This window comes from Argiope bruennichi, chromosome 5 (genome assembly GCF_947563725.1).
Source record: "Argiope bruennichi chromosome 5, qqArgBrue1.1, whole genome shotgun sequence".
NCBI classification, from domain to species: Eukaryota; Metazoa; Arthropoda; class Arachnida; order Araneae; family Araneidae; genus Argiope; species Argiope bruennichi.
In genome coordinates this window covers 14,544,795-14,560,256 of record NC_079155.1, presented here as the reverse complement: position 1 = coordinate 14,560,256, position 15,462 = coordinate 14,544,795, and the positions used below count along the sequence as shown (strand labels likewise).

Below are 15,462 nucleotides of genomic sequence, written 5' to 3'. Positions count from 1 at the left end.
CACAGTATTTGGATTCTTCTGTTCTTTATTTTTTTGGTATAATACATCTATTACTCCTAACTGAATTCCATGAGCATAGCACAATTGCTGATTTGCACCAATCAACTTTCCAACTTTTTTCATAACTGTTGCTCCATCAGTCATTATGGATACAATGTCTTCTTTCAGGGATAATCCATGTTTCGCTAATTTAGCTGTAAGCAATTAATGAAGCCATTAATTAGTTAATTAATTTCGCCCGTTAGTGAGACATGAAAACAAAAATGTATACAATTTTGCTATGTTGGCAATCCCTGAACATATAGTTTAGATAATTTTAAAAATTTCTAGTAAATAGCCGAAAAACCGGTATTTAAATTTGTGAATACTGGTATTACAAAATTGTACAAATGGCTCAAAATACCGGTATTCGGTATCCCGGTACACCGGTATTGCAATCCCTAGCTATGCCACGGGCAACGCTGTACGGGTACTGCTAGTGTTTTTCTAAAAAGAATAAAAATTTATTGCTCAAAAATCTTAGAAATCCTGCACTCAAAAAATAATAAATGGTCTCAAGATATGTGCATTAAAAAATTCATGGGCTTCGGATTAAAGGTGTGCGTGCGTGTGTTGGTCAGAGTACCTAACTTGACACATATATACTTCCGACGGACTTAGAATTTTCATTTTATTAAAATTAAAGCGAAATTTTGGTATCTTTTCAAGGTAACTTGCGAAAACATTACAACGTAAAAGTGGTTTTTACATCAGCTTAAAGTATCCAGTTTTTACATCTGCAAAAAATTAACTTTTCAATGATACCAATGTTTTAACCTATAAATAAAGTTTTTTTTTAGTAAGTATTTTAAACATTTTTTCCAACAATTTTTTTCGCACAAAAAAAAAAAAATGAAATTTGTTATCGCAAATTTCTATTTATCATGTGAGAATAATTTTTTAAATCACGTGGTATATATTAATCCGATAGAAAATTATGTTCTCCATTATTCATATTTCGCAATCACCAGCATTTAGAAAAGCGATGGTTTTTAACCATTTCAAAATCAATCAAAATTTTTTTCGTAAAAAAAACCCAGTTTAAACCGGTTTTAAACAATCACGTGACTATCAGATTACGCACGCGTCGATGTATAGAAAACGATGCGTCTCCCCCCCCCTCCCTACACTCCATCTCAAAATTTCATTTCTTTCATCTTCTTTATCTCAAAGCCAGATTTTTTTTTTTTTTTAAATCCGCCTTAAATTGTCATATAATGATTACGTGACTATTATATTGCACAATCGTCAACTTTTAGAAAAGCGATAGTTTTATATAACTTTCGATACCTGCCTCATTTTTTCGCGTTCATTCCCATTTCCTTCTCTGTGCTTCTTCGAGCAGTAATTTCTTACGACCTTGCCCTTCATAGGCCAGGCAGGAAAATCGGCTAAATGACGGACATTCGCGCCAAGTTGTAATTTTTTATTGGCAATAAGTAGCCAAATCTTTCGTACAGGATATCAGATCTCAACAGCTAATTTGTAAACCTTCAAGAATAGACATACATTTGCTGCATCATATGAAGTGAATAATTATACTTTATATCCCTTGAATCAATAATTGCTCTGGTGGATTACGAATTTTAAATTTTTGCAAAGATCTTCTTCTCCCTGAATCATGTTTAACAAAATATTCTTGGGACACTAATATTTTAAATAAAAAGAGTTACATTCCAGTCAACTGTATCAATCTCTAAAACTATTTATGAAAAGTTGAGTAGCAATATTCTGTGAAAACGCACGATTTTGAATCTTTCCATCCACCGTCTAAAAAAATATGTACCAATCAGTGCCCGGAGTTTCTCCAAATCTGATTGTTAGATGAATTTGTGTTAATGTTTCTGTGTGTGAATGTGTTGACTCTGTACACGCCAGATCATATGATCTGGAGCTATTTAACTTGGCCCATATATACTTTGAAGGATAAGAATATGCAGGCGATTTTTTTTAAATTGAAAAAGCGATTTAAAATAAAATTTTAATTAGAATTTGAATTAATAAAAAATTAAGCTACATTTTGGCTTTTTTTCGGCGATAACTTCTGAAAATATTACAGCTCAAAACTGATTTTTACAGTACTTAAAATTCAAGAAATAATCTTTCCTTTAAAGTTTTAAAATAATCTTTTTAATAGTTTAACTTATTTTTAATGAATTTTTAAAAAAAATATTTTTATTATATTTTCTAACAATTTATTTCATTTAAAATGAAAATAAAATTTAACCTGCGTTAGCGCGTTATGAGTGCGTAGAAAAATTTATCTTTAATCAGAGACTTGCCATCATGCTGACAAAAACTCAGATTGAAAGATTAAGTTAACTCTTACTGCAAACTAAACCTAAGAAGTTTAATGTTCAGCACGTGTTTGTATAAAATGGAATAAATATAAAATGTGGTATTTTCTTTAAAAGATGTATGCGGGTAACAGTTTTCTTTGACGTTTTAAAATATCTATATTACTAATTCAATAATTCAGTTGTATTTAAGGCATGTATAGTTCAATATACAGGATTTCTACTTAATCAGGACCTAACGGCTAATTTCTAAAATTTTATTTATTGGTATATAAATCTAATTAAAATGATTCTAAATGAAATAAATAATATAGTTTATGTAGTTTGAATCATTAAATATTCGGATGAATTACGAATTTTAATTTTTTATACAGTTCCTCTGTTTTGTGAGTCATATTTATTAAAATATTCTTGTAATATTTTTAATTAAAAAAGGGGCATTTCTTTTACAATTAAAACTGATTGAGTTATGAAAATTTGTATAGCTCTAATCAATAAAAATGGTGGATTTTAGATATCTCCATCGACCGTCTTGAAGAAAATATGCCAATCAGGACCTTTCCCGAAGGCTGATTGTCGAAGATAATGAAATTACTGTCTTAAAATAATGATATTCAAAGCTTTATACCCCTCAGGGGCTCACCTACTACAGGTGAGTAGAGGTGTCACAATCCCGAGGACCCCAGGGGTGACTCCTAGCATATGGGTACCGATTAGCACTATGGTAAGTGCCGTGGCTTGAAACATCTAGAGCCGGTGGCTGCCATCCTTTGTTGGGCTCTGTGGTGGCGGTGCCTTCAATATTGAATTTCTACCATGTTGTATGGGCAAACGGAAATCTTTTCCCTTAGGTGGGCAACAAATTGTTTCAACAATTCAATGACAGCTATCTTTCCAGCTTTTTTTCTCGCGAAAAGATTTTCCAAGACGAATGAGACTTATCATTCGGTATCTCCTTTTTTAGTTGAAAAAAAGCATCACTGGTAATATCGGAGAAAATACATCAGGAAACATCGATCCGAAGACTTGCTAGTGGAAGTTCTGCCCCAGAAACAGTCACACTAAATAATGAAATTGAAGACATTTGCTGATATCCAATTCACCATTTCTCCGCATGTTTCTTTAAATTTCTATAAGGGAGTTATCACCTGCGTAGAATTGTTTAATATTGAAGAGGAAGGAATCCTTAAAGAATTGAAAAGCGAAGGGGTGACTCATGTAAGACGTATATCAATACGGAGAGATGGCAAACTCCATAAGACAGAGCATTTGATTTTGACATTTGGTTTTCCAAAACTGCCAGCGAATATTAAAGCAAGCTATATGCGTCCTCCAGTAAAACCTAGTCTACTTCGTTGTTTCAAATGCCTAGTCTTCTATACCTAGTCTACTTCGTTGTTTCAAATGCCTAGTCTTCTATACCTAGTCTACTTCGTTGTTTCAAATGCCTAATCTTCTATACTTAGTCTACTTCGTTGTTTCAAATGCCTAATCTTCTATACTTAGTCTACTTCGTTGTTTCAAATGCCAACTTTTTCGGCAATCTAAAACTTTTTGCTGCGGGACACTGATCTGCTCCCGTTGTGCAGATGACGGTCATGACAGTGCTCATTGTACCTCTGTAGAAAAATGTGTAAACTGTAAAAGTGTGCACATTTTGTATTCTAGAAATTGCTCAACGTAATTGCTTGAAAAAGAAGTAATTAGTACAAAGATAAAAAATCAGATATCTTACGCCATAGCTCAGATAAAAGCTAAGCAAAGAAAATCTATTGACTCATTGAATGATTCTTTTGTCTTTAGATAAATCAATTACAGTTCCAGAAATAAACTCTAATTCTAATTCACCTAAACTATGTACTATTCAAAATGAAAATGTTTCCATTCCAGTCTATGACATTGCATCATCTTCACACGATTTGACTGATTTTCAGTTAGTAACAAAAAAAAAAAAAAAAAAAAAAAACTGAAGTCCGCAGTTGAAAACCAAAATGAATTAGTATCAGAAAAATCCAAATTTTGGACAACCTCGCCTTCGCAGATTTCACCTTCTGCTATTATTCAAGTAAACAAATCTTCTGCTTCATATGGCAAATCATTCCAAAACTATGCGTAAAACTGATTCTTTGCTAACTTCCTCGATTTCTGAACACATGTATATGGACATTAATTCTAGCAACGAAAGTGACAATGATATCGGGTCATCTATGGCTGAAGACACTATAGATTATGTCCCAAACGAAACTATTGAGGAAACTTCCGCTGTTGTTGATCTGCAAGAACAACCAACAGTAATCTTTAAAACCCCTACTTCAACCAATAATCTTACTGTTAAAGAAAAATTAAAAAACAGCCCATTTCATTGGGTTAATTTTAAAACATTTCATCCTAAGACAATTAGTACCACTATCCATGACAAGTCACAAAGAAATATTACGTCAAAAGACTGCAGTGATTTTCTATCCCCAACTTTGACATCATTGCCTTTTGATTTTTTAATATTTTTTAACAATTTCTTGAATTTTTTATCTTGTTATCTTACTTTGCATATAATTCGCCATATTTTGGACTTTATGTCATTTATACGATTGATCTTTTATTCATAGGTTTGTAAATACTTTCCATTTTTACCATTTGATTGGCGCAGTTTAGCCAAATATGGCTCTTGTGCCATTAACCTCAACCAACCAACCATCAAGGCTTTATAACTCGATCAGACTTAGTCGCAGAAGACTGAAACATAAGATTGTCAAGATAATTTTACTGAATATGATTTATAGGATCGAAGGGCTGTATAAAATTTAGACTTTATAATTGTTTTCAAAAGAACATTTATTAATTATTAATTGAATAAATATATATAATGTTATATACTGTATTTAAACTTTTTGGAGATAAAACAGACTTTGTGATGAATCAGAGAAATTTTTATTGAATAATTCTTTGAAATATTGCATAAATTTTTTTTAAAAAATTTGTGGTACACATAAGATAACAATGCTGAACTATTCGATTTTCTGTAGTCATATTTATTTTAAAAAAATGTGTTTAACAAAAAGGTCTTCGTATTTACTGAAGTTCTATCTCTTCCATGTCGAATTTGAATCTTATGGCAACTGACAGCAAATTAGAAATTTCATATAATGCAATGAACAAAATATCATAAGTATCATTAATACGAGTAATGTGACTATCGAAATTTGGAGTTTAAAAATATTTTGCTAAAGAAACAAGTAAGAGACCAAAGAACGTAAATATTTTATTGAAAATTTTAGAGACCATAACTTCTGGCGAACCAGTGGGTTGCCAAGGGGGGCTAATCTATACTTATATAAAGCTCAATGTGTGTTGGCGCTCTACAGGCCAGCCCGTTCGACCTACAGCTACCAAATTTGGCACATACCTTGGAGGTCGGGAATGTGCATCTGGGGGTCCTTTTTTTTGAATTTTTAATTAGAATTTTAATTATTAAATAAAAACTAACTTTCCCGCCAAAGAATTTTTTCATTTCCCCCCGCCAAATGAGTAAGGCTTCAGTCCCCCCCCCCACGCTAATAAGGTTAGGCTTGAGATTTTTCGGCCGATTTTTTCAAACGATTTTATTTTTTTTCTTTGTGTCTGATGCATTTAAAATTAAACATTATTAATTATTCGATCTTTTAATTCATTCTGAAGTACTTTTGAATTAAAATAAAACAGAATAAAGGAAATTAAAAATTTCTAATCTGCGTAGCGTTACCCCAAATGGTGTAGAAAATTCATGCATTTGCGTTACCATAACTGACGTTGAAAATTCACGCATGCGCATTGTGTTCTGATTGTTGACAACTATTTTCAACGAATGCGGACTACATTTTAATTATTTTTAGGTTAGTTTTATGCTTTTGTAATTACATTGTATTTATGTTAGTCATATTTTTTTGCATATGCTTATAGTTTTAAGTACATTATTTTTTAAGTAGTTTTTTTTAAACCCGTTTTCGACCGATTATTTTAAACGATTCTATTTATGTTCTTAGTTTTTGATGCATTTAAAATTAAACATTGTTAATGAATCGATCTTCTCATGATGATCTGAGAAAATTTGTTGACAAATTCTTGAGATATTAAATAAATTAAATATATTCTTTAGTGCCCATAAGGTTTAAATGCTCAGTGACTCTATATTCAGTAATCATATTATTTAAAAAAAAATGCTTTGTTTCAGTAAAAAAATATTATTACATTAATTGCAGATTAATCATTTCCACTTTAATTTAAAGCATAAATTCAACGGGAGCTAACAGAAAATTAGAGAGATACATATTACGTTATGATTGAAGGCCTTTATAATATTATGAGTGAATTATATGACTATCAAATTTGAAGCTTTGAACTATTTGAATGAAGAAGCTATTAAATAGGAATTACATAAAATATTTAATTATTAAAATCTTAATGACCCTTAAGATTGGCGAACCGGCTGGTCGACAAATTTTTGAGATATTACATAAATTTAGAAAGATATTTTTTAGTGTCCATAAGGTTTAAATGCTCAGTGACTGTTTTCATTAATCATGTTATTAAAAAAATTAACATTTATTGACGAACACGAACACACTGATATTCACTGTTACTGTAATTAGACATAAAATCTGAATAGCTAAACATAAACGTATAAACAGCTGTGCGCCGGTTTCTATGGCAACACAGCTGGAAAGGAAAAAGGCGTTTCTAAGATAGAACACCTGCTTTACCCAGTTTTATAGAATAACTCTCCCCCTTTTTCGTTTCATTTAAAAAACATATTTAATAAAAACACCTGCTTTAACCAATTTTATAGAATAATTTTTTACTTTTTTCGCTTGCTTTAAAAAAACATCTAAACATAAAAAAGAAGCGTATAAAAATTCTAGACAACCTGCGCATGCGCTTGTCTCCATGGCAACAGAGCTGGAAAGTGAAAAGGCGTCTCTTAGACAGAACACCTGCTTTACCCAATTTTTTAGAATAATTTTTTTTTCCTTCTTCGCTTGCTTTAAAAAAACATTTAATAAAAACACCTGCTTTCCACAAGTTCTTAGAATAATTTTTTCCCCTTTTCACTTGCTTAAAAAAAAAAATTAATAATTGTAATTCACCTGGCTTTACACAAATTCTTAGAATAATTTTTTCCCTTTTTCGTTTGTGTTAAAATAACATATTTAATATTTTGGCAACGTACCGTTAAATAGTTTGAGAAAAAGAATTGGACATAAATCTCAAAAAGATTTTTCAAATCCGATAATCAAATTTTAATGTACAAATAACTGAACCTAAAAAATTTAACTATGTCGTAAATTTGGTATTGACTTTAAAGAAAAAAAAAAAATTATATTTTCTATATAAAACGTATGTCTCCCTCTAGGAAAAAAATGTTTAAGGTCAATTCAAAACCGAGAAAGGAAAAGAATCGAGACTTCTCGGGAAAACGAAAATCAAGAATTTCATCAACAACGGCAAATGTCTAATAGACAAAGGATGGCCAACTTGAGGGCATCGGAAACGGAAGAGGAAAGACGCAATAAATAAGCATCTAACAGCGTAAGAATGTCCACTTTAAGAGCATCGGAAACGGACGAGGAAAGACGAAATAGACAAATCTCTAACAACCAAAGAATGTCCACTTGAAGAGCATCGGAAACGGACGAGGTAAGGCGTAATAGACGAGCTTCTAACAGCCAAAGAATGTCCATTTTAAGAGCATCGGAAACGGACGAGGAGAGACGCAATAGACGAGCATCTAACAGCCAAAGAATGTCCACTTTAAGAGCATCGGAAACTATTGATCATCTCCAATTAAGGCAATTAAATAACGCGATGAGGATGTCAGACACAAGAAATAAAATCTGGAGACAAAAAGAAAATTCTGCATTTGCATATGATTCCAATATTGCTTATGAATGTGATCCTCTAATTGAAATTGGTCGAATGGTTATTGAATGCAGTTTCTGCAAGGCTCTTAAATGGAAAGGCGAATCCAGTAGCATGTGCTGTAATAATGGTAAAATTCAAGTTCCTTTGCTACAAACACCTCCAGAACCACTCCTCACGCTTCTCTCGACCGATTCTCCTGATGCAATTAATTTTCAAACTAACATAAGAAGATATGTTGTGAAATGACTTCATTCGGTTCAGGAAGAGAAATTAGAGAGCCAGGTTTTACGCCAACATTTAAAGTTAAAGGACAAGTGTACCATAGAATAGGTAGTTTACAGCCACAACCGAATGAGGAGCCAAAATTTCTTCAAGTGTAGTGTCGCAACTACAAGAAATTCTACATCAGCATAATAGTTATGTTCGAAGTTTTAAATGTGTAATGGAAAAAATCACACCAGAAATGAAAATTGTCATCCATGCAGATAAAGTACCCTCCGGTGAACATGAAAAAAAATTTAATGCTCCGACAATATCAGAAGTTGCAATTATCTTAGCTGGCGATAAACATGGCAGTCGTGATATTTCGTTAGAGCTGAGGAGTAATAAAATAAAAAAGATAGCGGAAACTCACCGCGCGTAGGATGCATTACAATATCCATTAATATTTTGGCAAGGTGAGGATGGATATAAGTTTGAGTTGCTACAAACCAATCTTTCAGGTAAAAAAACTACAAAAAAAAAATTAGCAATGGATTTTTATGCATTTAGGATTATGTTTAGTGCATCAAATTTCAACATTATTTTAAGGTGAACTTTTTCAACAATTTGTTGTAGATATGTATGCTAAAATTGAAACCGAGCGACTACGATTTATACGTTTGTATTAAAAGAAACTCAGTGTCGAAGATTATATCCATTTGAGAGATGCTATAACTAATGATGATAATATAAAACAAATTGGAAACGAACAATTTTACCATCTACTTTCACAGGCAGTCCTCGATATATGCATGAAAGAACTCAAGATGCCATGACAAACGTTAGAAATTATGGAAGCCCTCATTTATTTATTACCTTTACATGCAATCCACAGTGGAGGGAGATTACAGCAGAGTTGATATCAAGACAAAAAAGCCATGATATGCATGATATAATATGTCGAGTATTCTATTTGAAACTGAAATCGCTCATAAATCTTATAAACAAAGGAAAAATATTTGGGGAAATCAGATGCTTTATTTATACAGTTGAATGGCAGAAGCGTGGACTTCTACATGCACATATTCTTCAGTGGTTTCAGGAAAATTTTTATGCTCATAAGATTGACGACCTAATTACTTCTGAATTGCCAAATCCTGAAACGGATCCAATATTATACAACGTTGTTAAGACACAGATGATACATGGGCCCTGTAGGAGCATTAACCCTCTGTCACCATGTATGAAGGATGGAAAATGTACAAAAATGTATCCAAGAGATTTTTTAAAAGAAACACAAACAGGTCATGACGGATATCCACTTTATCGTAGACGGAAACCTCAAGACGGAGGCCAAGTAACAATAAAGAAAGTTCGTGGCTCTGAGGTTGTGATATATAATCGATGGATTGTTCCTTTTTGTCCATTGCTATCAAGAGCATTCAATGCACATATCAACGTCGAATACTGCAGTTCCAAATATGTGTGCAAATATATAAACAAAGCTTCCGACATGGCTATATTTAATTTAACAAATAATGACATTCAGTATGACGAAATTCAAACGTATGAAATAGGAAGATATCTCAGCAGCAATGAAGCAGTTTGGAGGATATTGGGGTTTCCTATTCACGAAAGGCACCCTACTGTTGTTCATTTAAGTGTGCATTTTGACAATGGTCAGAGAGTTTATTTTACAGAAGAAAATGTTTTGGAACGAGTGCAAGCTCCACCAGAAACTACTTTAACTGCATTTTTCTCTTTATGTCAAAGTGATGCATTTGCTCGATCTTTATTGTACCATCAAGTGCCTAAATATTATACTTGAAATAAAAGGAACAAGAAATGGGTTCCTAGGAAATCTGGACAAGCTGTGTCTGATCACCCAGGAATTAAATCAAATAATGCTCTTGGTCATGTCTACACCGTTCACCCAAGTCATTCGGAATGTTTCCATCTAAGATTATTGCTTCATGAGGTTATAGGTTCAACATCTTTTTCTAATTTAAAAACATTTAATGAAATTGTTTGTGAAACTTTCAAACAGGCTTGCGAACTGAGAGGACTTCTGGAAGATGATTCTCATTGGGAAAGTACGTTAGATGAAGCAGCTACAACGCATTAAGGGGGAATGTTGCGAGATCTATTTGCAGTTATTTATCACACTTCCTGTACAGTTATGGAATTTACATAGAGAAAATATGTCAGAAGACATTTTGCATAAAACAAGAATTACAGTTAATAATATGGATTTAGATTACAATGGTGAAATATTTAATAACGCTTTACTTGCTCTTGAAGATAAAATTAAAGCATTGGGAGGTACAGATTTAAAAGTGTTTGGACTTCCAGAGGTACACCGTGATATCAATAACAGTTTAAATTATGAAATAATAAGAGAGACATGTTACAACATTCATCAACTAACATCATATATTGAAACAAATGTACCTAACCTGACTGACGATCAAAGACTTGCTTTTGAAAAAATTACATCTGCTGTTTTTACAGAAACTGGTGGTATATCCTTTTTGGATGCTCCAGGTGGAACAGGTAAAACGTACCTAATTAATCTTTTATTAGCAAAAATTAGACAAAGGAATCTAATTGCTCTTGCAGTAGCTTCCTCTGGCATTGCTGCAGCTCTCTTGACGGGCGGAAGAACAGCTCATTCAGTCTTCAAATTACCAATAAATTTATCGTTTGTTGAAAATCCAGTTTGCAACATCTCAAGAAGTTCAGATAGAGCAAAATTGCTTAAGAAGTGTAAATTAAATGTTTGGGATGAATGTACAATGACACATAAGTTGGCATTGGAAGCTCTTAATACAGCTATGCAAGATATTTTTCAAAATAACAAGTGCATGGGTGAGACAATGGGTAACAATGAGAATCTGGTTTTATCTGGTAATTTTCGCCAAACTTTGCCTATTATTCCACGAGGCACAAAAGCAGATGAAATGAATGCATCGATTAAAGCATCTTATATTTGGAAAAATGTTCAAAGATGTGGATTGAAAACGAACATGAGATTTCTTCTTACAGGTGACATTTCCACCGAGCAATTAGCTCAGAACCTACTTCATCTCGGTAATGGAACTATGACAATTGATAGTGAAGGATTGATAGCTTTGACAAATATTGGTAACATAGTAGCAACAATCGAAGATCTTCAAGATAGAATATTTCCAAATATCGAAAGTAATTTTCGTGATATTAATTGGCTATGTGAAAGATCTATTCTTTCTCCAACGAATGAGGGAGTTAAGACGATAAATTACTATCTGTTTAGGAAATTACCAGGTGAAATTCAAATATTCAAATCTTTTGACACCGTAATTGAAATAAATCAGGCAGTTAATTATCCAACATAATTTTTGAATTCTTTGGAACTATCCGGTGTACCAACACACAAATGAAAGATTAGTGCACCTATAATGCTGTTGAGAAATCTAGACCCACCAACTCTTTGTAATGGAACAAGATTAATTGTGAAGAAATTGATGCCAAATGTTATTGAAGCAACCATATCTAACAGGCCAAATCAGGTGGGAAGGATGTCTTTATCCCACGGATTCCTCATATACCATCAGATGTCCCATTCCAGTTTAAAAGAGTTCAATTTCCAGTTAAACTGAATTTTGGTATGAGCATTAACAAATCTCAAGGCTAATCTTTAAATGTTGTTGGCTTAGATTTACGAAAGCCTTGCTTTTCACACGGGCAACTATATGTTGGTTGCTCGAGAGTCAGTGATAATAAAAATCTGCATATCCTTGCACCACAAGGAAAAAACTAAGAACATTGTATACAGGGAAATATTACAAGAATAAATAAATTAATTAAATTTGAATATGACAAAGAATAAGAATAGTAGTAAGAATTCTAAGAATTCTTTTCAAAAGAACAATAGTATTTAAAGATACTACGTCCTCTTGAAATATTTCATTTATACTTACTGGGTAGTGAAACCTACTCTTAGTTTTGTTTTTCTTTTTCACGCCTTATTTAAATCTGTTGGATGTCTCAAGTGGGTGTAATGTTGAGTAATGTTACGATAAATTCTTATTTTCTTTATCTTATTGTTTTCTGGATTCGTCAAGTGCTAACTATGAGACGATATGAACTTTAAACATTCCCGGGAAGACATTTTATGTTAAATATTTTAAGAGCTGTTTGGACAATGCTATGTTGGGGCAAGCCCATTTCCTGTTGGATGGAAGTGGGATCCCTTCTGGATTCTTTTTATCTCATTATTTCCTGGATCCGGTTAAAACTAGGTTAGTTGTGTGCTTTCGTCATTAAATTGTATTTATGTTAGTTATATATTTTTTTGTATATGCTTATAGTTTTAAGTACATCGTTTTTTAAGTATTTCTTAACCTGTTTTCGACCGATTATTTTAAACGATTCTGTTTATTTTCTTAGTGTTTGATGCATTTAAAATTAAACCTTCTTAATGAATCGATCTGCTCATGATGAATCTGAGAAAATTTGTTGAGAAATTCTTGAGATATTACATAAATTAAACATATTCTTTAGTGCCCATAAGGTTTAAATGCTCAGTGACTCTATATTCAGTAATCATATTATTTAAAAAAAGATGCTTTGTTTCAGTAAAAAAATATTATTATATTAATTGCAGATTAATCATTTCTTCTTTAATTTAAAGCATAAATTCTACCGGAGCAAACTGAAAATGAGAGAGATACATATTACGTTATGACTGAAGGCCTTTATAATATTAAGGATATCAAAATTTGAAGTTTTAAAATATTTTGATGAAGAAACTATTAAAGTAGGAATTACATAAAATATTTAATTATTAAAATTTTAACGAACATTCAGATTGGTGAACCAATCTGAATGCTCGTGTGTGTGTGCGCGCACATTGATATTTGTGTGTGTTGGTCTGTGCAAGGCAGACCGCTTTTCGTAGAGTTACCAAATATATCAGATGCATGTCTTGGAAGTTGGGAATGTACGCCTAGGGATGATTAAAAAAAAAAAAAATTTAATTAATGAAAAATTTATTTGAGTTTTCGCATTTTGCCGCGCTAACTTCTGAAAGTATTATTGCAGAAAAAAAAAGCTTTGGGCCGTTTCAAAATTTAAATAATTATCTTAAAATGATACCAAATTAATCGTGAGAACTTTCACTGAATTTTGGCAGTTTTTTAAAAATAATTTTTTACTTATGTTTTAACAATAGATTTCATTGTTGTCCTGAAATTAAAACCGTTTCTTAATCGCAGGATTCCCCCCCCCCCCCATTGTGGAAAGTTAAATAAGAAAAATTTTATTTAATGTCTGTGTAGTTTACTAGACACATAAACAAAACTAAGTTATAATGCCTCGAATTTCAAAAGATAGATGAACCATACATTTACAGCTTTAATGGTACTATCATGCCATGGCAGTTAGTAAGACAGTTAAAATAGCACGGCTTTATTGTCTGACAATATGACAATATGACAATATAATGGACATGAAGTGATATCTAAATGATGCAACTGAAATTAAACATAACCAATATCCCTGGCAAATCAGCTGCTCGTAAAGGACCATGAATAAAAGGTGAAGTTACATGTTAGAAGATAAATGGACTAGACAGTTATATCTTTTATATCGTTAAATTATTATGGAACTAGTTCCCATTAATTTAATTTTAATTTTTAGGAATCGTTAATACGGCGAACCAACTGACCGCCAAAGACACCTAGTAATTAATAAGTTTTCGGAGACTCAATTTAAAGCACGCAACACCGTTAAAAAATGACTCAAAATTCCTCTAGACTTCCCAGAATGGCCGCGAAAATATTTTTTTAAAAGTGTTTTACAAGAAATTCCTTTAGAAAAAAAAATCAAGCGGCGGTTTCTTAATTTTTTTACTCAGCAAATAGTGTCATGAAAAGTGCCAAAATTTAAAAACCATTTTTAAACACCTTAAAAGTGCTTAATTTTCAGAAAAGATCCTTAAAAAGTGCCTAATTTTCTCGTGAAGACGAAGAAAACTTTTTTTTTGTTTTGTTTTTCCACAAGTTGATTATGATAATTCGAAATCATGGTTGTAAAGGCTTGTTTACCGGATGTATCAAAAAAGAAAACGAGCAAAAGGGAAGAATTCGAAGTATTCTAGGGATTCCAATACATATTAAGATAAGGCTTAATGTATCTTTTTCCCCTTTGTTCCCCCCCCCCTCCTTCCTACTTTTTTTTTTCTCCTCTTTTCTTCAACAATGTGCATTGCTATTTATTAAAATCCTGGAATAGTTATCTGAAAGCGGCATTACGAAATGCGTACTATGCCATATTTATTGCGAATTGAAAAACATTTCAATTTTTAATGTTTTAGATGTTGAAGAATTTATTTATGTTATAACTGGTAAGTATATATTTAAACTTTTATGTGCTGTTAAAGAAGAATATGCGATATGGTCCGATTAAAAGAAAATATGAAAGTAGCAAGATGAAGTTGATAAGCCAAAACGATATCCCGAACATGGAAAAAGTTGCTTTAAAAGCACTAAAATATTCGATCATCATTTTCATTATTATGTCATTTTTGAGCAGTTGCTTGAACGACTTACTACAGGTATTCAACTGCACTATATTGAATTTTAATTAATTGCGGTATTAATTATGTTAATCAATCACGTAAGATGAAATTTTAACTTGAAGCCTTAAATGTTCAATGATTGTGATATCTTTTGCGATATTTTTTGAACGTCCGCATCCATATGAACATTTTTATTTCTTGGTCTAATCTTACCAAATTTGCTCTGGTTTGAAAAAAATAATCTCTCTTGGATCCGGTACTTAAATATTTTTAAAGAGAAAAAAAAGTTTTGCGCAATTTTTTTTTCAGGATTTAGGTCCTATAATTTTATAATTATTTTTGTTTCTTTTTATAACTGTTATAGAAATGTTTTCCGAAATGAAATCTCTGTTTATATAGTATAAAGTCTTGTCCTGTGCAACGTTTAGCATAAAGTCATTGAAATTAGGAGTAAGAAATTCGGGAAGTTAT

At 32.0% G+C, this 15,462-nt stretch overlaps 1 protein-coding gene across 3 annotated transcripts in view; it reads left to right on the top strand.

Annotated features, from left to right (window-relative positions):
• LOC129969260 (thioredoxin reductase 2, mitochondrial-like) overlaps positions 1-15,462 on the top strand; it is a 351,586-nt gene that overhangs the window by 109,580 nt on the left and 226,544 nt on the right. The window contains exon 1 of one of the 3 annotated variants that reach the window (XM_056083731.1): positions 8,484-12,712. The exons of the other annotated variants lie outside the window; for them this stretch is intronic. Coding sequence (XP_055939706.1) covers positions 10,535-11,806 — 1,272 coding nt within the window. The 5' untranslated portion in view covers positions 8,484-10,534 and the 3' untranslated portion in view covers positions 11,807-12,712. Of the gene's footprint in view, positions 1-8,483; positions 12,713-15,462 lie in introns of those variants that run through there. 3 annotated transcript variants of the gene reach the window in all.